At 40.7% G+C, this 24,755-nt stretch overlaps 2 protein-coding genes across 14 annotated transcripts in view; one reads left to right on the top strand and one right to left on the bottom strand.

The window, feature by feature from the left end:
* obsl1b (obscurin like cytoskeletal adaptor 1b) overlaps positions 1–5,202 on the top strand; it is a 30,131-nt gene extending 24,929 nt beyond the window's left edge. For all 11 annotated transcript variants that reach the window (XM_047600791.1, XM_047600796.1, XM_047600793.1 and 8 more), the window contains 3 exons: positions 476–742; positions 1,800–2,069; positions 3,987–5,202. In XM_047600791.1, coding sequence (XP_047456747.1) covers positions 476–742; positions 1,800–2,069; positions 3,987–3,997 — 548 coding nt within the window. In that variant the 3' untranslated portion in view covers positions 3,998–5,202. The remainder of the gene's footprint in view (positions 1–475; positions 743–1,799; positions 2,070–3,986) is intronic.
* Positions 5,203–5,396: 194 nt separating this feature from the next.
* On the bottom strand, positions 5,397–24,647 carry LOC125017520 (carboxy-terminal domain RNA polymerase II polypeptide A small phosphatase 1-like). Of its 3 annotated transcripts, XM_047600805.1 has the most exons (7): positions 24,292–24,647; positions 17,012–17,160; positions 12,512–12,613; positions 9,124–9,180; positions 8,093–8,185; positions 6,833–7,018; positions 5,397–6,711 (listed from the first exon to the last, which is right to left on the bottom strand). In XM_047600805.1, exons 1-7 carry the CDS (start codon positions 24,362–24,364, stop codon positions 6,583–6,585), a joined length of 789 nt encoding a protein of 262 aa, XP_047456761.1. In that variant the 5' UTR covers positions 24,365–24,647; the 3' UTR covers positions 5,397–6,582. The 3 variants fall into 3 exon arrangements, with proteins under 3 accessions (XP_047456761.1, XP_047456759.1, XP_047456760.1); XM_047600803.1 differs by lacking the exons at positions 17,012–17,160; positions 24,292–24,647 and adding an exon at positions 13,446–16,988; XM_047600804.1 differs by lacking the exons at positions 8,093–8,185; positions 9,124–9,180; positions 17,012–17,160; positions 24,292–24,647 and adding an exon at positions 13,446–16,991.
* Between the last annotated feature and the right edge of the window lie 108 nt (positions 24,648–24,755).

The raw sequence follows: 24,755 nt of genomic DNA on the forward strand, positions 1-24,755 counted from the left end.
GTCCGACGTTTTGGTCAGAGACAGAACCACAACTCAGAACTAAACAGACATGAGCTCAAATTACACTTATTTTATTCTTAAGAAATATTTTTTTAAAGGCTGGTTTGTTAAATGTGATCATTCTCCTAATTTGTTATTACTATTGTGGTGTTGGTTCAGTCTGTTTGGGATCAAATTGGGATGAATGTGGCCCCCAAACTAAAATGAGTTTGACTCCCCTGTGCACAAACGCAAAAACTCATCTCTAAACCAAATGTATATATCATATATCATATATATATATATATATACATACATATATATATATGTATATATATATGCACTATGGCACATTATTAATTGTAACTGCACAGTTCGTTAGTTTTTTTGGTCATTAACACAGGGTAAAACAGTTAACTGTAATACTTAAAGTAGCAGTTTGATGTGCTTAATTCCCATTTCCAGCTGGACACGCTGACATCATCTTCCTTTTCAGAGCTTCCTGTCAACATAGTCAAACCTCTGACGGATAAGACGGCTCTCGTGAGGACTCGTGTGATCCTGGACTGCACGGTGTCGAACCCCAGGTGCAGTATCCGCTGGTACAAAGGCAGCAACGTCATCCTGCCCTCGGAGCGCTTCGAGATCTGCAGCGAGGGCTGTTATCGCAAGCTGATCATCCAGCAGGTGGCGCTGGAGGACGAGGGCACATACAGCGTGCAGGTTGGAGAGTACACGTGCTCTGCAAAACTGACAGTGGAGGGTAAGAGGACTCATGTTTAGACACATAGTGTACGTGATCTGCTGGTGACACCTACAGGCCAAGTCGAGTTAACACAATTATTTCCTCAGTAGTTTGGTGGAGGCCAAACCAGAGCAGCTACACAAACCTTTCTTTCCACACTTCGTCTAGACCCAAACCCTGACTTGAACACATACATCAGAACTGCTTCTTAGTCTCGTCTGCTTCATTAGGTACACAGGTGAAAAGAAATTCATTCTAATATAACAGCTCTGCACTAAATCTAAGCTTCGTGAAGGTTCTGGTCTCCAGCATCAGCAAAAGTGTTTTCATTCATGTTTCTATTATTTTGACATCATAGCCAGTGGGTTAGATAAAATAACAGAACCACTTCAGTCCAGTTCAACAGCGCCCACATCTGCATCTGACAAAAAGCTGGATCACGACTTCTCTGACTGTTTCAACATAAACTTATTGCAATTTAAATATTTTGTCAAGTTTGTGTGTCAGGTACTTTATGTTTGTTACCTAAAAAGCTCTTCAACCACCACCACCTCCCCCATAATCATCCCACATATCCATCCAGGATACCTGTTACACAAATCACCATAAAATCTCAACGATTGACCTTAAATTGGAAAGAGATATGTTTAAGTGGTTTTATATCATTATTACACATATCAAGAATAATAACATTTATTATGTCAGGGTCAGTGTCTCCATTAACTTAGGAACTTTATTAAATATGAAGCAAAAACAAACATTTACAGACGTTAGACACTGAATTGGGTCAAACTGACTCCAAAGACAAATAATAGGAGGGTTAAAAATAAGTGTTGGTCAAAGTGTTACAAACAGAGTTGCTATAAAAGCAAAAAGAGGACAAAGAGGAGGAAGAAGTTAAAAATGATCATTAAATTAAACACAAAGGACTTTTGAAACGAGCACTGACTAACTACAGGACTAACCAGTAGGTGTCAGATGTTATGTGAATGTATCTCGTCCTCTTCTGACTTTCTCAGAACAAAGAATTGTGTGTTGACACGTTACAGAAAGCTAACAGCTGTCTTGTCTCCAGCCAACTGTGTGCTGATGGTCAGAGAGCTGAAAGATGTGGAGGTCGCGGCCCCAGACGAAGCCTGCTTTGAATGTGAGGTGTCAGACCCCGTCCTCAGGTCCCCAGTGTGGAGTCTGAATGGGGAACCGTTGCAGCCTGGCCCCCGCGTACACCTGGAGAAGATGGGCACCGTCCACAGGCTGACACTCAGGCAAACCTCCCCAGAGATGAGTGGAGAGGTGGAGTTCACGTCTGGGAAAGCGAAGAGCATAGCCCGGCTTCATGTTCAGGGTGAGTTCAAGAAGAACATTGTTCTTATTAGTAATAACACAGCTCTCACTAGTGGAAAGCAGCTACGTATATAAATCAAGTACTGAAGGACAATGTGAGGTACTGGTAGTAGATCCAGAGGGATGAATGTCTCATGTCTGGTTCTGGTCTCATATCTGGTTCCTGGTCTCAAATCTGGTTCCTGGTCTCATATCTGGTTCCTGGTCTCATATCTGGTTCCTGGTCTCATGTCTGGTTCCTGGTCTCATATCTGGTTCCTGGTCCTTAAACTAATGTAAACATGTATTTGTCACATTAGAACATCAGAGCTGATTCAGACACTTGTCAACATCATCACATCAGAAACATTAGGACACTTGTTCTTCTTCATGGTTCCTAATAAACCAGGTCAGAGGGGGACCTTGTAGACCACATTAGACCCCAATTAGACCTGACAATGTTTCATTGATCTTCTCCGATTGGCTCAATGAAAACCACATGACAATAAACCTCACTGAGAGGAACCAGGACACCACGTTACCACATATGGTTCCTGGTTCCTGGAGGGTTCAACCAGAGCTCCAACCTTTTTACACCTCTGACATCTTACAAGTTCAGTGTGTAGTTGGAGTCAAGTATCTATGAGTCGTTAACATTTTATTAAATTAATAAATGGATTATGTTTTACAGTAGGTGGAGTGATGGAAAAGAGTTCAAACCTTTCATGTAATTCACTGTTTAATCACTAGATGGAGACAACAGCACAGTCTTGGATTTGTCCTGTTTGACTGAAACCAAGTAAAGTGGATCAGAGCCTTCTCATGCGGCAGATGCAATTTGTGTTTGCTTGTATTTTTTGCTTCAATTAGCAGAGAAAAACCTTCAGACTGATTCTGAATAGTGTGGGCAGAATGCTAACTTGTGTTCATGACTTGTCATGGCTCATGTGGCACATGTAACAATAAATACAGCAAATATTTACAAATAGTAAACTGTGTTCTGTAGATCATGAGTCTTCAACTAGGGGGTCAAAAAATTGGACGTGTATTTATTTATTGGATGTGTATTTATTGAGTTTAATACAGAACACAGTAGGGTCCCTACTCAATCTCTCCATCACTTTGGGTCCTTGGCCTGAAAAATGCTGCAGACCTCTGCTGTAAATAATATATGGTGTTTATTAATGGTTGCACTCTATCAACAGCAGGAAACATCCTCACAGCAACTTATAGTGGAGAGAAACTGAAGTTTGAGGTTTATTATGAGGGTGAATGGCTGTAGAGCAAAGGGGTCAAACTAAAACCAACACACAGGCCAAAAGTTTGGAAGAAACTTCAAGTTTGTGTTCACGATGCCTTTCTTAAAAATCAGCATGAGTTCTATGCATTTTATTTATTTATGTATTTACTGCATGATCAGAAACTATGATCTTTCATGTACAAATTTGATCTTGCTTCCAAACTCTTGGCCTGTTGTGCATTAATGAGCGTACACAGGTTGCATGTTAGTAGTACACGTATCCTCAGGCGTCCGGTTGAGTCAAGGAATATTATTTGCAGCTGCTTTTGCAAAACGAAAGCTTATAGTCGTAGCATTTAGTCGGGTATGACGGGTCACATGGAGGAAATATTCACACCTCTCTTACACGTCTTCCGTTTACTTTTTTCTGCCTAGACATGAGCTCACTGATGTAGAACACTGACACTAACATAAACAGTATCACATTAGGCCGTATTAGACTCTGATTGACATGACATCATTCAGTCCCTTAAAAGGAAGCGCAGGACGGAAAAGAAATGTCAGCCTGTGTAAAGGCTTAGTTATATTCTGTGTTCTGCTGCCGATTATGTCACAGGGTCACATTTTTGACAGAAATAGGCCTTGTTAACCGATGCTTTCTGGTCCTGAGTCACATTTTTGTCTGCTCACATTTCCCAGGTCCTCCTTAACGTCCCTTATCTGCCACCGTCTGATCGACATGGATGGATCCTATTGACACTGACGCTGCTTATGTGACTTAGAAACATGGCTGCGATTGATCTTCATGCGATTTTCATTTAATTATCTCATAACTTTAAGAAACCTCTGTTCACAGAGGACGTGACGTTTTATTTTTGTGGAAGTGTGTGAACGTGATTTGGCTGTGAGTGGGTCATGATAGCTTAAGGTGAATGTGTATTTTTGTGTGCGGTTAGATCAATACAATCCACATTAAAGTCCCATATTGTAGTCAAGTCTGAGGCCATACAGTAGCAAAACCAACTTTCTTAAACTCATGTTTATACATAAATGATCTATTTAAAAACTACTTGAGAGGTTTGTGTCTTGGTTCTTTGTCCAGAACCAAACTTAGACTTAGAGGTTTTACAGAGCCTATAAAAAACCCTTGGACGTATAATTAATGGAATCATGATCAATGTAATTTGCTTTAGTGCTCTAGTGTCTGAGTGAAGACAGATTTTTAGATGAGACATAACAGAACAACTATTGTTCTTCAACAAGTTCCTCACGAGTCAAAGACACAGGAGACTGAAGTTCAACTCAAATGATGTTCTTTAGTCAAATTAGACCTTAATGCAGTGGTTTGTTTTCAGACTGGACGTTATGTCCCTAAACACAGAGAAACACTGGTCCCATGGTGAAGCATGGTGGTGGCAGCATCATGGACGGCTCGTAAAGGTGGAGGGTGAAAAAGTTAAATCCACACAGACCCAGTGATGAGTTGAGTGGGCAACAATGTGTGTGAACACATATACAAGCACTTATTTTACATTATATATATTTAAATAATGGTCATTACTTTGTAGAAATCTGTTTTCACTTTGACATGAAAGTATTTTTGTAAACTCTTGTCAAAAAAGCCAAAACATATTGACCCTGATTCCATGAAAAAGCAGGTGAATCATTTTAAAATGCTCTTTTTTTTTAAACCTGATTTGCACCCCATATATCATGTCAGAGCATGGGTTTGTGTGGCTGCATGAGCTATTACCACTAAGGTCACGGGATTTTATCACTTATTCATTTGTAAAGAAACAGTTTTTTTATGTTGTGGTGAAATGTTTGGATGGAGGAAATTCTGTCTAGTAGCACAGGGCTTGTAATGTAAATACATTGGGCCAAAAATGAGGTAATTTAGGAAAGAAATAAGATTTTAAAAAAAAAAGAATTACTTCATCGCCTTGATTGATAATCAGGGAATGCTTGAGTTACTGAAATTGCTTTGTTGAGTGAAGAATGAAAGCTGTTTTCATATGAAATCTGTTCCATATTCCATTTTTTTCATTCGACTCGTGTCCACGTTGTGCTGAGCGTTAGTTCTGTGAAATGAAGTACTGTAGTGAAATATGACTGTTTCAATAAAACATGCTTTATTGAAGCAAGGTAAAAATGTCTCGTCATCTTTTTTTCCAGTCTTTACAGCAGAAGTTTAAAAACACACATGTTTGAACCAGTTTCTTTACTTCAGTCATAATTAGTTAATAATTTTGTTGAATACAGTAAAAAAAAAAAAAAATTCAATTATTAATTAAAGATTTGTGGTTTATCGTGTATCACGCTGACGCTTTCACGCTCAAAGTCACACACACACTAAAGTGAATCAAGACTCAAGTGATGTTACACATCAGTACGGCAACACACTGGACTCAGTTCATGTGAAATAGCTCAGTTCAAGTTTATCAACAGGAGGCTTCAGGATCAAACTTCTATCTAAGACGCTTCCTCCTGCACACACACATAAAACAGGATTTCTTTACCCATTAGCTGCACACTGTGTTGACACAACTAACAACTGAACACATAAAATGACAATAGATAAAATAACATTAAAAGCTAAGTCTTGATATCCTCTATTTACATTAATAATCTCACCACTGCTGCAGCACACACAGTACAATAAATCCAGACTTTGTTTTGGTCTGGACAAATATTATAATTTCTATAAACATTACTAATTTGTGGTTGAGCTACAGTAACATGAGGATGTCATGAGCCTTTTACTGTAAATCACCTACAACTTTGTGAATGTCTACTCTCTATTACACGTCTTTTAAATCGAAACGCTCCAGTGTGTGGTTCAAATCTTTGCAGTGTTCGGATGATGATTGTGTTCGTTTGACAGGACAGTCCTGAGTGTTTCAAATAATAAATGCTGCACTGACGGCTACACGGTGGTTCATACGACTCTTCACACAGTCTGGCTTCAACAGAGGTCGCTGCTGTCACATAACAACGACATCACACACTAGCTGCACTGCAAAAGGTATCTACACAAGACATTTAATCTCATATTATTCTGCATTAAAACAAACAAACAAAAAAAACAGTGGCTACATTAGTCAACGCTGGAGTCCTAAACCAAGCTGGAAGTTTCTTTTTTTTTTTAATCCAACATGAGATTAAATGATGACAGGTTTCATTCTGCAGTGTGGTCCTTGTAGTGGGAAGCAGAGTGGAGCTCGCGGCCCACCAGCCTCCATGGCCCCTAACCACAGCCACTGGAGAGTCTTCTCAGCCTCGCATGGTGCCTGTGTTAGCTGGACGTCCTCTGCTGCTGGAGAATACCGTACACGTCGTCCACTTTGCTTAGTCTCTCAAAGAAGGGGATAAGGTCCAGGAGCTCGGTGTCCGACATGTCGTCAAACCAGGACGCTACAGGAACCTGGAGGAGTGAAAGAGCAGCAGAGCGACGACTCATTAATGTTTAACGTAGCGTTTTAGGTTTTAGTCGAGACTCCACAGAGAACCGTTAGAAACGCAGGTGAATGAGGTGAATGACGTACTGCGTTGTCGGGGTGGAAGACGTAGGAAGCGGGGGAGTTGTCTATGATGATGACCTTGTTGAGGTCTCGTCCTAAACGGCTCAGGTCTTTGACGTAGTTCCCTTTGTGGAAGACGCACGACTCCCGGAAGAGACGGCTCTGGAACGCCCCCCATTTATCCAACAGGTCTGACACTGGGTCAGCGTACTGTGGAAAAAACAAGAGGTGGCTTTTTAAAATGATGTTTGTAACAGAAAATCCACTCCACTGCTAAAACAATGGCAAAATGTGCCGGACTTAGCACAAATGCTAACGTTCAGCCAGATACAGACAATGTCAACACAAATCAAAAAAAGACACAGACAGTTATATATAATATTGAAACACACAATATTATAAAAGAAAAAAAAGAAGAAGAGTATGCATCAGATTAAGAAACCTATTTAGGCTGCGTGAGTACATGTCTGATTTATTTTTTTTAAAATAAATTAAAAAAAAAAAAAAACTTTGAAAATGAGACAGAGATCCATGAAGATTTGGTCGCTGTCCAGATCAAGAATATTATACTTTATTAAAACATTACAGTAATGAAAGTGGTTTCCTCTCTGAAAGTTTAACTGCCTTCTCAAAGAGAGACTTTGCAGGTTTTACTGTATTTTCACATTTTTGTGTGTGTCCAGGTTGTAAAACAGTAAAACAGAGCGTTTAGTTTCACTGCACGTGGAAGAATCTTCAGTCTGAAATGAACAGAACTTGTATCTTTTAATGGTAACGGTTTGATAACGTTGTTTCCTAAAGGGTCGACAGGAACCAGGATCAACTGGACAGAGCCTCTGCTTTTAACTAAGTGAACGTAATAAAACCTTCTCATCAACCTGTAAAATTATTATGTTTTAGATATTTCATCTAAAACATAATCATTCAATGTGCATTCAATTTTAATGTGCAGTGTGAGCGTAACAATGTGTGTTATATAGCTTTCAAACAATGTCCATGTGTGTGTGTGTGATTAACTGAGTAAGAACTGACCTGATGCTTCCCAGAGTTCAGGTTCAGACAGTTTGAAGTAAATGTTAGAGGTTAAAACGTCTCTGCAGCCGCCTGACAGGTATCATAAATATCTCTTTATGTGGACGGTCACAAATCACACACAGCTATTTGCCTGAGCTCCCAGTAATTCTAAGCATAATGTTTTGCTCCAGCAGGTGTCACTTCACAGACTCTTCATCCACCTGTAACACGCTGCACTTTTTAACAGGTTAAAGTGAGATGAGGACAGACCTTGGACAAGCTCGCCGTGAACAAAACACACTCAAACATCTCTCCCATTCTCTTGAGGAATTCATCAACGTGGGGTCTCTTTAACACGTACACCTGTGTGGAGACACAGGAGGCAGAGAGGTAGGACATGCAAAATGTAATCATTACTAATTCTGTCATCAGGAATCAGATCAGGAACACAAACGACTGGAAAAAATAAAGAAATAAAAGCCTCTAATCTCTGAACATGAGTTCTATCAAAATGTCACAAAGATGTTTAATGTTACGAATGTTCAATGTTCAATGTTTTTATGTTGTTGCGGGACTGATGCAACTTGTACTTGCTTCCATGTGTTGATGGTTTGAGAAAAATAAAGATCAAATCAAATCATCAGATGGAAAGGAATAATATAAACGCCACTCTGTCTGTTTAACTCCGTTCAGTAGATCAGAAGCTGAACAGAACTACTTCCACTAAGACGCTGGCGGCCTTGTTTCTGAACCAAGTTATCCCGAATAGGCTTTCCCCACTTTAACAAGCCTATCCTGGATTACTTGAAACAGACCCAGGCCCTCTGGACAACAAAGCTCCTCTGGCTTCCACAGACTGGAGACACCATTTAAAAGCTGGGGGGGAAAGTCGCTGCCATCCCCAATGAGCCGCGTATAATATGCACCACAGAGTCAGATTGATGGCCAGTGATTTCTGAGAAGCCTCTTAGGCTTTCTTCATTTCGTCAGGCCACTGAAATAGGCACCTGCTGCTTGGAGCCATCAACAGGGAGGGATACAGCTCTGTCAGCCTGCGAACACAGTGTCTCCACTGCAAACTCTAAAGATGGATTTTTTTAAATTTACCCAGGTTTTTTTATGCATGATCCTTAATAAACCAGATATTTACAACAAATTTCCAGTAAGTGCACATTAAACGGTGCTCTGCAGTAATTCAGCTTGCACGGCTTTAGTTCTTTAAACAAATCTTTGGGGCAGAAAGTCCAGCAAGCTCGTAGAAAGAACAGTAAGTGATTTAAACGAACGTATCGGATTCCTACCTGGTGAACTGTTCCATCAATTTCCACTGGAATGATAAAGTCTGCATTGTTCACTGGCTGCAGGAAACACACCAAGCACAAACATGAAAGAAATCATTATTTTGTGTTTGTGCTTCCTCAGATCAGATGCAACAAATCAGAGGTGAAGATGTGTCACGCAGACATGAAGACGCCACCTGTAAATACTTCGAGTCTTGACACTATGTCACAGATTGTGAGACGGCTCGTAAAAAGATCAGATTTATTTTGGCAGTTCTCACATTTGAAATATGCTCCTCACAAGCACATTCTATGTAAGGCATAACAGCACGGCCTAAATCGGTGCACTCTGAGGTAATGCAAGCGAAACAGAGTCAGATCACATGTAAACAGAAAGCACGCATTCAGAAATCACACTGTACGCGTGTTAGGGTCAGATCCTGCAGCAGCTGCATTTAAATGATTTTGATGATGTATCTTCATCACATGTTAAATCAGAGAAAGAATCTGATGAGTCCAAAGTTAAGAACAGAGTTTGGGTTGATTCCATGATTTTTTAAATTTTTAACTTCAGCTGTTTATTTTGTCTATGTTTTCATGTCAGAGTAAAATGAGAAATACTCAAACTGCAAACATTTCAATAAAAAAAGAAAGAAATATTGGAGTGTTCTAAAACTTTTGTATGTTTTGTTCTTTTTGTTGACTCCAAATACTTCAAATACTACTCACATCAAATAAAAATCCAACTGTTCTTTCATCTTTTCCACACCTCTGTATGTATCATACACAGATTCAAACATAATAAGAACGGGCATTATATCTTTTAATCCCCTGTGAGTCTCTTTCCGACTTTGTATACAGTATGCTGCTTTGAAACTTCCACTGTGGGATTAATTAAAAGATTATCATAACTTATTATTCAAATTATATCAAATAAAATATATCAACATATTAAATATGTCTTTAAATGTATATATATTTTTAAATGTTTTATCATCCTGTCTGTGTGGCTTCATATAATAACATTCAGAACCAGTGGTTTTAAGCTGTGAGCAGCGTGCGAGGTGACTTGAGACGGACGTGTAATAATACTCCAGAGCTACGCTTCCTATGCTAATATACACACTAAATATCGACGCAATTTAAATTTTATAGTGGCTTAAAACCTTTGCCACGCAAGCCAGTGGATGTCACACACAACCAGCTGTTACACTGTGTTATTTTTAGTATATGTGTCAAATTAAGAATGACTTTTATTATGCTCCTTGAGTTAAGCATGGAGTTCACAGAGTCTGACCCTGTTTACGCATAGCTAATGGCAATATCCAGTATCATCCTTTAGGACAGTCTGTGACCTGAGAAGGGCTAAACACCCACCACATGGCATTCATTACATAATTTGCCGTGACACAGGCACCTTGACGTTTGGCAGTGATTACTTTGTTCACAGAATGCTACCTTAAAAGGCGTCAACGTGATCGAAAGGAAGCTGGAAAAATATAAAACCCAGTGAGCGACACATCGACGCGTCAAATATTTACTGTTCAGAGATTCGTTCTGTGTAGGCGCGCTTTATTATTAGAAAGGGAAAACAGAGATGATCCTTTTTTCTTTTTTTTTCTCAACTAACTCATAAATAAAGTCAAGTTTTAAACTCGACACTACAACTCAGGTTTCTGTGTCACATTTATTTGGGTTCGTGAAACCGGACCACTCATAAAATACATATTTCAGTTTAGTTATTATTATTTTATTATAAATTTATTTATTATTACATTTTCCAGATAGCTCTTCCAAGTGAAGTCAGTAAAACTTTGACCTTTACAGTTACATCAACATACTCAAAGCTCTCAAACAGTAAAAGTGCCTCATAACAATAAGTGAGTAAACACATGTCAGTGAATCTGTCTGCCAACGTCCTGGAGCTCCAGCAAATCTGACGCAACACTAGTAAAGCACACAAACTGTTGCGTACATTGTAATCCTAGTACGAGACACCATCTTCGGCGATTGTGTCGTTCTAACAGAACACGGCTCAGTTAAGGGACATGTTAATGGCCAAGTTTAAAAGTGTCTCTGAAATCTGTTTAAATTGAAGAGTTGGAAAAAGAAACTCACCTGGACGAGTTAACAGTTAAATACAGAAATAAAACATGAGCAGTCACGACTTTAGATATCAATTCTACACAACACAACTGCAACTTCTCAATATTGTTTTAATGTTAAATGAATATACACTCGCTTGCCACTTTATTAGGTACACCTGCTCAATTGCTTGTTAACACAAATAACTAATCAGCCAATCACATGGCTGCAGTTCATTACATTTAGTCATGCAGAGGTGATCAAGTTAAAACTGATCATCAGAACGGAGGAGAAACGGGATTTAAGTGACTTTTAACGTGGTCTGGTTGTTGGTCTGAGTGTTTCAGAAACTGCTGATCTACTGGGATTTTAACTCACAACCATCTCTAGGGTTTAACAGAGAATGGTCCCAAAAAGAGGAAATATCCAGTGAGCAGCAGTTGTTGATGTGAGAGGTCAGAGGAGAATGGGCAGACTGGTTGGAGATGATAGAAAGGCAACAGGAACTCAAATAACCACTGGTTCCAACCAAGGAATGTAGAATACCATCAATGAATGCACAACACGTCCAACCTTGAAGAAGATGGGCAACAGCAGCAGAAGACCACACCGGGGGCCACTCCTGTCAGCTAATAACAGGAAACTGAGACTACAGTTCACACAGGCTCATCAACACTGGACAATAGAAGATTGGTAAAACGTTGCCTGGTCTGATGAGTCTCGGTTTCAGCTGCTACATTCAGATTTCAGGGTCAGAATCTGGAGTAAACAACATGAAAGCATGGATCCATCCTGCCTTGTACCAACGTTTCAGGCTGGTGGTGGTGGTGTAATGATGGGGGGGTCATGGTTTAAATGCCATAGTCTACCTGAGTATTGTTGCTGACCATGTCCATCCCTTTATGACCACAGTGGACCATCTTCTGACGGCTACTTCCAGCAGGATAATGCACCATGTCACAAAGCTCATATCATCTCAAACTGGTTTCTGGAACATGAAAATGAGTTCACTGTTCTCCAATGGCCTCCACAGTCACCAGGTCTCAGTCCAATAGATAGAGGAACCTTTGGGATGTGGTGGAACGGGAGATTCTCATCATAGATGTTCAGTCGACAAATCTGCAGCAACTGTGTGATGCTGTCATGTCAATATGGACCAAAACCTCTGAGGAATGTTTCCAACACCTTATTGAAAGTATTACACCAAGAATTAAGGCAGTTCTGAAGGTAAAAGGGTCCAACCTTTTACGAGCAAGGTGTACCTAATAAAGTGGCCATGCTATGAGGCAAGATACATATATATATGTCAAAGATGCCAACTTACCTTAAATGAACTATGCACTAGTGTTTCATCCAGATCGATGACCACGCAGATCTTTCCTGCATCATTTGATTTCATTTGTGGAAGTAGCGGTTCTGCTGGAACCTGAAGATAACAAACAAAAGCAAATTCATCCCTAATGGATGAAACATGTTTCACCTTTCTACAATATGCCCAGAAACTCCCATGTAGACAAGATGAAGCATTAAATTTAAAAAAAAAAAGTGCATTAAAAGCAGGTGTGTGTTTCCCGTCACTTAAGAGACTGAATTGAGTTGTTGTGTTTTGGTGAGAGGTTAGAAGGTTAGAAGAAACTCTGGATGCTACAGCTGCTACCACAGTGACGGAGCCTGTAAATGTCACCACACTGTGTCTCGTCCTTCAACAACTAGTCAGTGACTTGTTGATGGGAATCCGCCTGAGACCAAACTGGTACAACCAAACAGGTTTTATTGCAACACTGATGGATTTGTTTGTCCATGTAGAGCTGCCACGTGAGGATGACAACACGGACAAAATATGCCAAGTTGAGATCTGTGTAACACGACCTTCATGGTCCTAATAGAATTAGACTACGCAGACTTGCCTCAAATAAGAGATTCAAACTTTTTCCCAAAGTTCATAAATCTCCACTGTTAAATAGTCAAAGACATATGACACCATATATTTATAAGCACACCCACTTCTTTGCCTTGTTTGTTGTAGTATAGCTTTACTATATATATTTATTTATTTATTTTATTTTTTTTCAGTCCACCCACATGTGCACTGTGGGCACTGTTTGTGACGTTGAATGTTTGAATGTCTGCTGCTGTTAACAACGTGAATTCTTACTGTGGAATGAATAAAGGCTTACCTTATCTTATCTTATCTTATCTTATCTTATCTTATCTTATCTTATCTTATCTTATCTCTCTTTACTTGTATCTTATCTTACCTGCTCTGCTGGTGGAAAGCAGTGTTCGCATTCACATTTCTCAGAGGATTCGTCATCACTTTGCTCCTCTTCTGAATCCCCGCTTTGTTCGGAGGCCGTGCTACTCTCAGTCCTTTTCACTAGCTCGTCCTTTCCTTCAGTTTTGGTATGTTCCGGGACACTGTGGATAATATCTAGAGGGGGTCCTGTGTCTCTTGATATTTCATCCAACTTGCACTCACCAAAGTCGTCTAGTTCAATAACTTCAGTGATTCCACATGGGGCTGATTTGCCCTCCTCTGGGCAGACTCCGGTGGCCTGTATCTCAGTGTCTTCCACATGTCCTTCATTCATGGAGGCATCCCCATCATTCATTATATTATTGTATGATGTTCTGTTCATAACAAGTTCGTTCAAGGTTTGTTTAATGGAAGACTGAATGCTTTTAATATGATATGCATAGTACTCCTCAACACCTGCCTTAAAATACTCTCCAGTGTCTTCATTATCCACAAGGGCCAAGTATGGCTCCATTTCTGAACATGTCGGAAGCAGTTTATCTTCAGGCTCATCCTTGTCATCCTGTTTGTAGTCAGTACTTGGTGTCTTGGCCACATCACCAGGACATTCGCAGTGACTGTGGATCTTGTCTTCGTAAGCGTCACCTTCAACAGAGATCTCCTCAGCACATGGTGCAAACATTCTCTCCTCATTACAAGCAGACGGGCAGGTCTCAGCTCCTTCATTACACACCTCAGAAACATGGTCATTAAATCCACAGTCTTCTTCACCAAAGGGCTCTTTATCGTCCTCTTCCTCCTCATAAAGGCTGTAGCTCTCTGTTTCATTTTCTTCATCCACAAACATACTTGACTCTGATTTCACCATAAACTCCTCTGGTTCTGTCACTGAGTCATAAGACCCATCTGACGGTGCTGCATCTTCTTCATATGCATCTTCAGATAAATCTTCGGTTTCTTGTACATTTATCTCCTCGTCTTCTTCCTCATCTTCTTCTTCTTCGTCAGATTTATACGAATATTTCTCACTGTCTTTCTGCTCTTCTTCTTCACGGTACAGGCCTTCATGGATATCTCCTCCATCGAAACAGGAGATGTAACGTTGCTTTTGTGCAAACATGAGCCCGTAATAGTCGCCTCTGTCAAACAAATCAAAGTAATCTTCAATAACGATATCAACAACAGGTGTTTTCTTCATTTCGTCATCACTTTCATTGGCGTTACTTTGCTGCGTTTCTTCATCATCCTCAAAAGACTCCCAGTCCGTCTGCTCGTCGCTGGAGTCTTCCTGAGCTCTCTTTTCAGATTCCTCGGACGAATCATAATAGGGATCAGAGTGAATACTGCCTTCAGGACAAGTCTTAAAGGATTTGGTTTCCACCGAGGAGCAATCAGAGGAACTGTCTTCTTCAATGCAGAACATTAAACTCTTCTTAGGTAGCTCTGAAGAAGAAGCACATTGCTGAGTTGGCTTATACTCTTGGGTTGTTTCAGAGTCATCATTTCCAGAGAACTCAGTGGGATCGTGGGATGTGTCTACGGCAGTAGTTTGCTGTGAGTGTTCTCCGGTGTAAAGCTGTGACTCACACAAATCACTTGCAAGGGAGACGTTGTCACTGTTGTCCGAATAAGCAGGTGTGTCCTCTGACTGGTTATGGGACTCTTCATCACTGAGTTCAGTTTCATTTTGTTGAGGTTCATAGCTGTCATCATCATAATCTTCTTCCTCCTCTTCCTCCTCATCCTCCTCCTCTACCTCATCGTCATCAGTGCATCCAGTTTGGTTGTTACTCTCGTCATATTCACAAATGTCAGTACCACAGTGCAATGAGTCCACAGAATCAGAGATGTTGGCCGTTTCACATTGCTCAGAGTCCTCTGTTGATGCATCTGTCTCATAGTCAAAGCAGCCACACGGCTGATGTGATGACGGCTTGTAGTGTTGCATTAACTCAAGGTGTTCTGTGCATTCAGGTATGAAACCAGACATTTCACACTGCTCCAAAGTGCCACAGTTTGCATCCAATTCGTCTGGATCAAAGTCTGAACACTGTGACTGTTGATCAGAGGGCTTACATTCATGAAATAACTGGAGGTGCTGTGCGCAGTGTTCACAGCAGGGACTACATTCGCTAACTAAGCTATGATTAGCACAGAGTTCAGAGCACTCGCACGTTTTAAAACACTCACATTGTTGATCACATTCATGGAGTGGTTGGCTTAACTCAGAAGTTTCACACATATTGAGGGTCTGGTCGGAATCAAAAAATCCGCTGCTTTCTGAATATTGCTGAGAGCTTTCAGTATGTCCATTGTAGGGTTCACTCTCATCTGTGTTCATGTTGCCATGCTCCAGAGAAGCACAAGCGTCCATTTCTCCACTGACAGTGGGCTCAGGGTACTCCACCAGGACCTTCATGTCCAGTCCAACACTTCCAGTTGAAGGGCTGGATAAGTCAGCAGCTTGGGCCTGGCATTGTTCAGCACGCATGGCTTCAGCGGACCGGTCCCCTTCTCCAGAGTCTTTGCTTTTCTCAGTTTTCCAAATAAATCACAAAATTATGTGTACGTCTGGGCTACGTTTGTTCAGAGTTGCTACTCCATGCATTGGTTCCTGCAGAGACCAACTCCAAATGACTGGCACGTCATTCAGGTCCATTCAGAGTGGATATTAACGGAGCTGGTAGAGGGGGAGTCACTGAGACCACAGCCCACCCCAGGGAGTAACAGCAACAGGAGTAGCTTGCACGCTGACATGACAGGTTGTCAAGACCAAAGCTGAGACTACCACTTGACTCAACCCTCCCTTTACCAGAGACCAAGCAATGTATTTTAGGGGCTTGGAAAGACGTGACAAATAACTTCTGGAATATCAAATCTCTATAAAAGGCTGAACTAAGGCATAAATCTGAAACTGACACCTGAGAACGTCTTGGCCACTTGATCTTCAGACCATAACTGCAAAAAGCCATGTTGTTTTCCATGAATATACTGTGTTTATCCATAGAGATCCATAGGGGGTATTGTCAATTGGCCAGAACATTTACATAACAGAATAGTGGCCTGTCATTGGTGGATCAAGCACTTAGTTCATATCCAACATATCCATTCACACGCTGCAAACACCTCTTTAGTTTACAGGTATTTATAATTTAAAGTATTTTAATAATCTGTTCATTTTCTGTACGTACAGTATGTTTAAACCCAATCAAGCACATGATTTTAATGATATCAGAACCTCTTCTACATAGTCATTGTAATATCTCAACTACTGCTTGTAAAAAGCAGCAGTTTCCAAGTCAAACATGCACTTGTGTAACATTTATCGCGGCCTACTTCTAACTACCTGATTAATGTCTCTTTTCACCACTGCCATATGTTACAGTCCAGGAGAGATGCACTGGTAAACATGAAAAGCTTTGAGCAAAGAAAACATGTGTTTCACACATCAAACCACTGTCAATCATAGCGACCTCATGCTGTTCAGGCAGCACCGCAGAAGACGGATGAGAGAAAGTCGATACAGGGAACTGAAAGTGAGACAGGGACGTTGAGACGGCAGCTTACTTTCGACAGAGTCCCGTTTTCCTCGACCAAGAGGGGGACGTTGTTTTTTACTGACGGGGCCTCGGGCTCTTTGTGACACAGACAGCAGAGGAGCCTCTGGAGAAGGCCTCTGCTGCGAGATTTCTTCGACACTGGAACTTCATGAGAACCTAGATCATAGAGAGACAAAGAAGGACAAAGTCACACCAATCACACTGAAACCACTAATTCTTTTCTCGTCTTGGTTTCAATGCCTGAACCAGAACAGATGGCGGATACATCTGTTTACGTTTAAAATCTGTAAACCTGTATGTGTGGAACACAATGCCACATCGGACCACTCATAACTGTGCAGGTTCATTTATTCACTGAGGTTGAAATATCGACTGTGTTCGAGTCCGATCAGGGCTCTAACCATGTGACCTCTGCTCACTCAGTGTATCTGGTCTGTGTAACATTCCAGCTGTTCAGTCAGACACGACCCTGCTATGCTTGGCTATTTTAGCTTTGTAGCAAAAGGTTAACAGGTATTGCATATATATGTAGGTGTATACATTTCAGCCCCAAAATAGTCAGGACAGTGTTTAAGTTGCTGTTGAAATTTGCTGTTAAATTCCAAGAATTTGTCAAAGTGATCACATTTAACATTAAAACACTGCCCATTTCTAGTCAGGATTTAGTCGTTAAGAACTTGTTTGTTTGTGCTTGCACAGCTATAATACCCACTCCTCTTTGAAAAGAACGTTTGTTTCTTAATTGTCAAAAAATATATTGTAAGCTGGCATGTTAACAGTAGAGCACTACAGTAAAATTATTTAATACACTAAAATCTCCATTGCTACGGGCATTGAAAGTAAAATAGAGATTATCTGAATTTAAAATAAATGTGAAGTCTTCCTCAGCTTCAAAGTGCCCAAATAAACCAAGATTCATAATTACAAAAGCACAATTTTGGTATCTCCGTGGACGAAACTAACTGGCTAATTCACATTGTATTCACTGATATCAACGTACCACATAGGGAAGTGGTAGAAAACACCCCAGCTGGTGTCAGAGTGATGACTTACAAAGAAGGAAAAAAAATCTCTGGCAAATTAGGTGAGCCTTGATGGCTGGTCAGAGCTGTCAGCTGAGCCATTAGCATGTTGCTCAGACGAGGCTAAATCTGTTACCTCGGTAAGGGGCGCATCACGGACCTGTCAGTCTGACGTGTGTGTGAACATGTGACGAAAGTAGCACAGATGAGCAACAGTTACCATGTTATGAAAAATGAATGGATCCATGTTGGACCTTCACATTTGTGGTTTTTACATGAATTAATCTAGAGTCACTCACAGGTCAAACATCAGGTTAACAATTAACACTCGTAACTAAAAGTCTTTGGAAACAACCTGATGCCATCACACTGGCCTCTGGGTAAAGGTTACAAACCTAAAGCACAAACAACCAAATGAAACATCAATTTATTGAAGTGTGATAGAAATTGTGCATTAATTAAATGAACGTGAGCTAGATCCAGACAAGCAGCAGGAAAACTACTGGGAATCAATGTTATTATTATTATTATTATTATTATTATTATTATTATTATTATTATTATATTACTATTATACCTAATTGTTCAAGCAAATACTGTGTATTTAATATTCAACTGAACAGTAGGAGGGCAGCTCTAACACTTAGATAATTACTGTAATAATATCACAATTATATAGGTCACAGCTGACTTTAAACACAATCCCAGGTATATGCAGTATAAAATCCCAAACTGTGCTTATAATAACTTTTATTAGCATGTCTGCTTGGTCCAGTTTCCACTCCATCCCCAAACATGTCTGACCTACTTTCAAGCGTTATTCCCTGCTGCTTTGGCCTGATGACGGCTTCATTCAGCTGACGCCTCTGGAGAACGGCCATTATGGTCAGGGCATGCTTGTTGGGACGTAGCTCTCTTGGTTGGAAGATTAAAGGTTGGAATGCAAAACACGTGTGGAACTGGGCATTGTGAAGCAAATTCGAAGCCGAATAAAAAAAACATCACGGTGCCCAGAGCATTGGCTCTTCTGATATTACACATAAGAGTGCTTGAAACAGCTTAGCAGAGCAGCTGCTGCAGTCAATGATGGGACAACTGTGTTGTGTCACCTACGACCTACTGTAGGAAATGGCTTAGCTTTGTGTTTACACTGCGCAGCAGGGGTTGAACAACTTCCAGTTCCTTAAGGTCTGCTAATAGATGTAGAAACTAATACTTTGTAACAGTCAAATCTAGATTCTTGACCTGAATACATATTGTCGTGTCTCACACCAAAAAAAAGCTACGGAGGCTTTTCTTCAAGGTAACTGAAGCTTGAACAGGAGCTACTCTCAGACCACGCCAACACCATAAACACCGTCAGTCTGACACTAAAAATACGTTACAGTCGCTCTACAACCACAGCAACAACTAATACAACAGAACAGAACCACAGAAGATCGTATGGGCTTCATGTTTAACTAATTCATTTTCACTCCTTGATGAACCCTGCGCTAGTTTGCTACAACGATTGTCACGTGATGGGCGACTAGTCACGGCGCAGCAGTAGGGCTGGGTGGTAAACCGGTTCATACTGAATACCAGTATTTTTTCGGTTATAATCTGAATTTTTAAGATACAGGCATATTTTTTTGGCCATGCAAACCCATTTTACTACTAGTGTGGAATTATTCTACAACATTTACTCATCATCACAGTAAAATATTCCATCATCAGTCAATCTACCGCATCAATTCCTCCCTCAACCAGTAGGAAATGCTGTGAACGGGTGATTATGCATACCACCCAGCCCTACACAGCAGTGAAGTCGGTACAATACAATTACAACTCCTCCTGTGCAGTAGTGCTTCCCTGCCTGCACAGAAAACTGCACTAAATAAAAACACTGACACTGTATACTCCCTGTATACACACTAATTCCCAAAGCTTAGTAAGGACCATGGCTACATGGTGGTTGTCAACAAAAAACTTTATCCCAGGCTGCAGAGAATGAGTCAAGGTCCAATATAAGAGATGCCACAAATCTGTCTTCTGATAGATAATGTTCTGTGGGGATCATAACTGTACTATTAAAAGGAGCATTGCTACATGATGAACGCCAACTAAATGGGAACAATAATTGTACTGGGGCACCTGTTTAAAAGAAATGTGACACAAGAAAGTTAAAAGGTGCTTGGTGTGCAATGTGTGAGCTGAATGTAACTAGAAAGCGTCAAGCGGTCATGTAGAGTCTATAAATACAGTGAACGCTAACATCGGCTAGCCTGGAAGGATTTTTATTTGTTACTTGCAACCATATAGAAGCATGAGACTGAATGAAATTATGCGCTCAGGTCCAGGATTGTTACCCACAGTAACTATAATATAGATATACTAAGTAAGTATAATATAGATACTAGTAAACAAACCCTGTCTACAAGTGTTGGTCTGGAGTCACTCCGTTGGGAAACTGATTATGTGATGACAGACGTCATCATTGCTACCTGATCATAGAAGTATTTTCTGGGGTGTTACTAAGTCTGACTACACCAGGCTACACATCCGCATCAGCTAGTTTATAATGACAAAATGTGGACTAAATGCTGGAGCTGAAACAGAGCATGGCTGCAGGTGATGGGAATGAGTTTTACAGTTTAAGTTTTGGACAGATTAAAACGTTGACATTGTGAAAGTGCCGGAGCACTAGTCGTTACAATTCATCCAGAAAGGAAGGAAACATGAGCGCACAGACCTAGTTTCCCTGAAGTCCATCCAATAACTGTTGAGATATTTCAGTCTGGACCAAAGCGGTGGATCAGCTGAGCTCCATCTCTAATGTGACTAAAAATAATACGGGAACGTGACATTGATGCACCATATCAATTAATCACACCAAATCACTGAGGAGCTTTATGTGACAGTTATCTGGCTTGGATCCTGCTGTGCAGGTGGGTCAGATACTCTGGTAAACCTGTTCATACTGGCCCTTTACTACTCAAAGCTGTACTGTCATTACATCCTCTGCAACCAGATTCCTCAAGGCAGTGTGGACATTACAAACCAGTAGAGATTTTTTTTCCATTTATCATTATTTGCACATGCAATAAGTGCGGCCGGACTTCTTAACTTTATTTGCCGCTCCGTTCAGTCAGCCCAGCAATATAATGAGGTAACAGAAATGAGAAAGAAGCCAAATCTACTGCAACATTCTTCACACTGCCACGTCCAAGAAGCTAAGACACTGATAACGAGTTTACAGCATTTCTGAGGAGCAGCGATGACCTTGCGCCACATCATAAAGTTTCGCCTACTTAGATGAAAGTAGGTTTATATGGGACCCTTTCAGGAGAGGCATGTCTGTGTGCTCGGCTGCTTCTATTCCTATCCACACGCAAAAAGAATGAGGCCCCTCACGCTCCACTTTCTTTAACTTTGACACCTGATAGTCCGTTACAATCTGACAACGTGCTTCACACCCCCTGAGGAGCAAATGGTATGGCAGGATAACACTGACCAAGTTGGACTTACATTTTGTATCTGAAAAAAAAAAAAAAAAACACCTTAGAGTTCATGTCACATCCTAACACAGAAAAACTACAATAATGATCAAAGTTACAGTTACTAAACTGACATCAGTGAACAGATTTATATAGTTATACTATATAAAACATGCATACTGCAGAAATGACATATTAGAGGTAAATATGCCAATAAAACCTTCATTAAGACAACAAGAAATGTGGTGTTTGCTTGGTTGCAACTTTGCAGAAAGTGTGCAAGATATCTTTGAAAGAAGATCTTGTAACTCCTCCATCGGCTGCGACATCTTGTGAACATGAAGAAAGTCTGAGGGGAAGCTGCCCCTTTCCTTTCTCTCTGGCCTCTCACTTCTGGACAGTGGCCATGGTTTGGACTCATGACCTCCTGGATAAGAGGAAGTAATGTGAGAGCAGGCTGGATCCGGCCTTTTCTAGTAAACCGGACCACACTGCCACCTTGTGACGGGACTCTGCTTTACAAAACGTAAGGGCAGAAACACTCCATAGAGACTCCAGCTATGCACCGGCTCGCTGTTTTTATATCCTCCCAGCTCCTTTGCATGCAGTTTGGTTTTGGACAGACCACTGAGTGAATTTATTATTTTGAATGAATTTATCATTTAGATCCATCTGCTGAGGGGAAGGTCACGACACAAGGACTGTGTAACACATGACAACACTGCTGACTATGACTGAAGATTTAATTACAAATAAACTGTTTATTGGTGCAGTTGATTGAGTATGTATCAATATATTTTGCATATTAAATCCATTCATTATAAATAGGGACATGCACAATAAATCATAGGGTGATAAGAGGGTAGGGGTCAATAAGTCTGTACTTCTTCCTGCTCCTTTTTGGATATTCTTTAATTTTTTACTTTTTATTTTCATTTTTTTCTTGAAATAAACATTCACTCATTCATTCAATACTAATATTTAGTATCAATTTAAGGCACCACTACTGAGGTGGTGACCAAAATTTCACCTCCTGTTCTAAGTTAAGTTTCTTTAACTTTTTAACCTCATGCAGTAACTGTTACTCTTGTGTGATCAGGCATAACATTATGACCACCTTCCTAATATTATGTTTGTGCCTCTAAAACAGCTGTGACTCATCAGAGGGTGGACGTGGACCTTGTGAGTAACATCCACATGAACAAATGTCAGGTCCAAAAGTTTCCCAGCAGAACAGTGAATTGTCACAAGATGGTTTAAATGATGTTTACTTCTCCTGTCAGTGGTCTGTGGTTGTGGCTGATGAGTGCATATTGTGATCCTTTTAAGTTGAATCATGGGTGGCCTGAGTTAAAGGGAGGTGCTGTCATAAGGAGCTCACCGCACTAAGTTGCTGACTAACCTAGACATGTGACTGGATCAACATGAAGTGGTTTTTAGTGAACGATAACAGACGAAGATGTTGTTTTGAAAAAGAAGATTGTACGAGGGAGGCTCACGAGGCTCATGAGAGTGAAACTATAACAGACTTCACTCATTTTTAAAAGCTGGTTTAACAAAGCATAGCCCTGTTTCAAGAGGATATGAGATGTGAGATGCTTCAGGGACTGAGGCGCTGCTTGATACATGTTTAACCACAGAATAAGATTTATTTTATCTGCACCTAAATTGTTTATTCATGGTACGTGTTTAAAATCAAATAACTACTGATACCGTCATTACATTTATAGTTGTTGACCATTTACTGTTATATTAGTGTAGTAGTTTCCACAAATAGTACATAACAGAGTTTGTAGTCAATGCAAGAAAGAGTCACTGGAGAAGGGAGGCTGATCCTCTGAGAATTAATTACAGTTTAATCCACCTGCACTGGGTAACGTTTGCAGCTCTTCAGCCTCCGAATGAATCTGAATGACACTGGGGAGATTCCAGCGTGAACATTTGTGAACAGAGGACAGAAATACATCGGTCTAATGCAACCAGTGACACCAACAGACTGAATGAACGGATCAGGAAACCTGGCTCCGTCATTGGCAGCAGACAAGAAACAAACTGTCTGTTATCAGTCGTGTATAACCCTGACCACCCTCTCCACCAGATAATAGACCGACAACGGAGCTCCTTCTCCAAACATTGTGTGGTATATCTACAGTATCTGGTCTGGGCCGGACTAGTAAGATAACAGCATAATAAGATATAATTAACATCAACAGATTTGTTCCGTTTGTTTTAGTGCAAAGAAGAACAAGAACTTTAAGAAAATATTTACATTTCATAAAATATCCTTTAAAAAAAATAATTTGGGCTCATGTCTGTCCGCTGTGTTGCTCCGTATTAGCGCGTAAATTCGCATTTTGCAAATTTACGCTTAGACCCTGTGGCTGACCGCTTTTGGACCGCGGGCCAAACGTTTGACACCCGTGGTCTAAAACAAGAGGAGCGCATGGCGGATTGTCATAGTGTCCGTGACCCCGCCCCCTTATTACAGAAGCACTAATTCTAGTGTCCAACTCTCAGGACTATTAAAAAGTCCCCACAACACCGCGTCGTTACGCACTTTCACTTTCTACCACTCGTTTAACTTCACGTTTCTCTAGTTTCTTTTCTCCTTAAAGCGGCGAAGCTGGACTCAAAGTCCCTCAGACTCAAATGCTTTAGGAAGGTGTATGAAGGTGTGTGTTAGTGAAGCGGAGCATTGTGACGGAGAAACCTCTGACATTAGTGACACTTCCACGGGGCTTCGCAGCCCACTCGTCATGCGCAGCTCACAAAACTTTCCCCAAACTCACCTTCTCCGAGACAAGTCGCATTTTCCTCCTCGTCCCTCGACACTTGCGTGATTATCGACAGCGGATGGTCCATTATTTCCCGACGGGACGCCGCAAGCACAGTTTAGGATCAGTTCGAAGAGTTAAAAAAAAAAAAAAGTATTTATATTTTGCCACTCCCTGTTTGCAAACGAGCATGCTGAGAGGTCTAAAACACAGAAAGTACAGGACAGCCCACGACGCATTCCACCACGCTGGGGCAAACTGTGCAAACACGCAAAAGATGTTTTACAAAAACTTATTTCTCACAGTTTGTTTGGGACTTCTTCAGTTTGACCATGGGACTAGACGGTTTCAAGGAAGCCCGGTTCTTAAAGCCACAATGCAGGATGCGAAGCTTTAAACATGTGAAGCGTTAAACATCACGGTGCGTCTTTGCCCGTTCGCTCCAGACGCTGTTTCTGCGGGAAATGTTGTTTGGACAA

Source organism: Mugil cephalus, chromosome 12 (assembly GCF_022458985.1).
Source record: "Mugil cephalus isolate CIBA_MC_2020 chromosome 12, CIBA_Mcephalus_1.1, whole genome shotgun sequence".
NCBI classification, from domain to species: domain Eukaryota; kingdom Metazoa; phylum Chordata; class Actinopteri; order Mugiliformes; family Mugilidae; genus Mugil; species Mugil cephalus.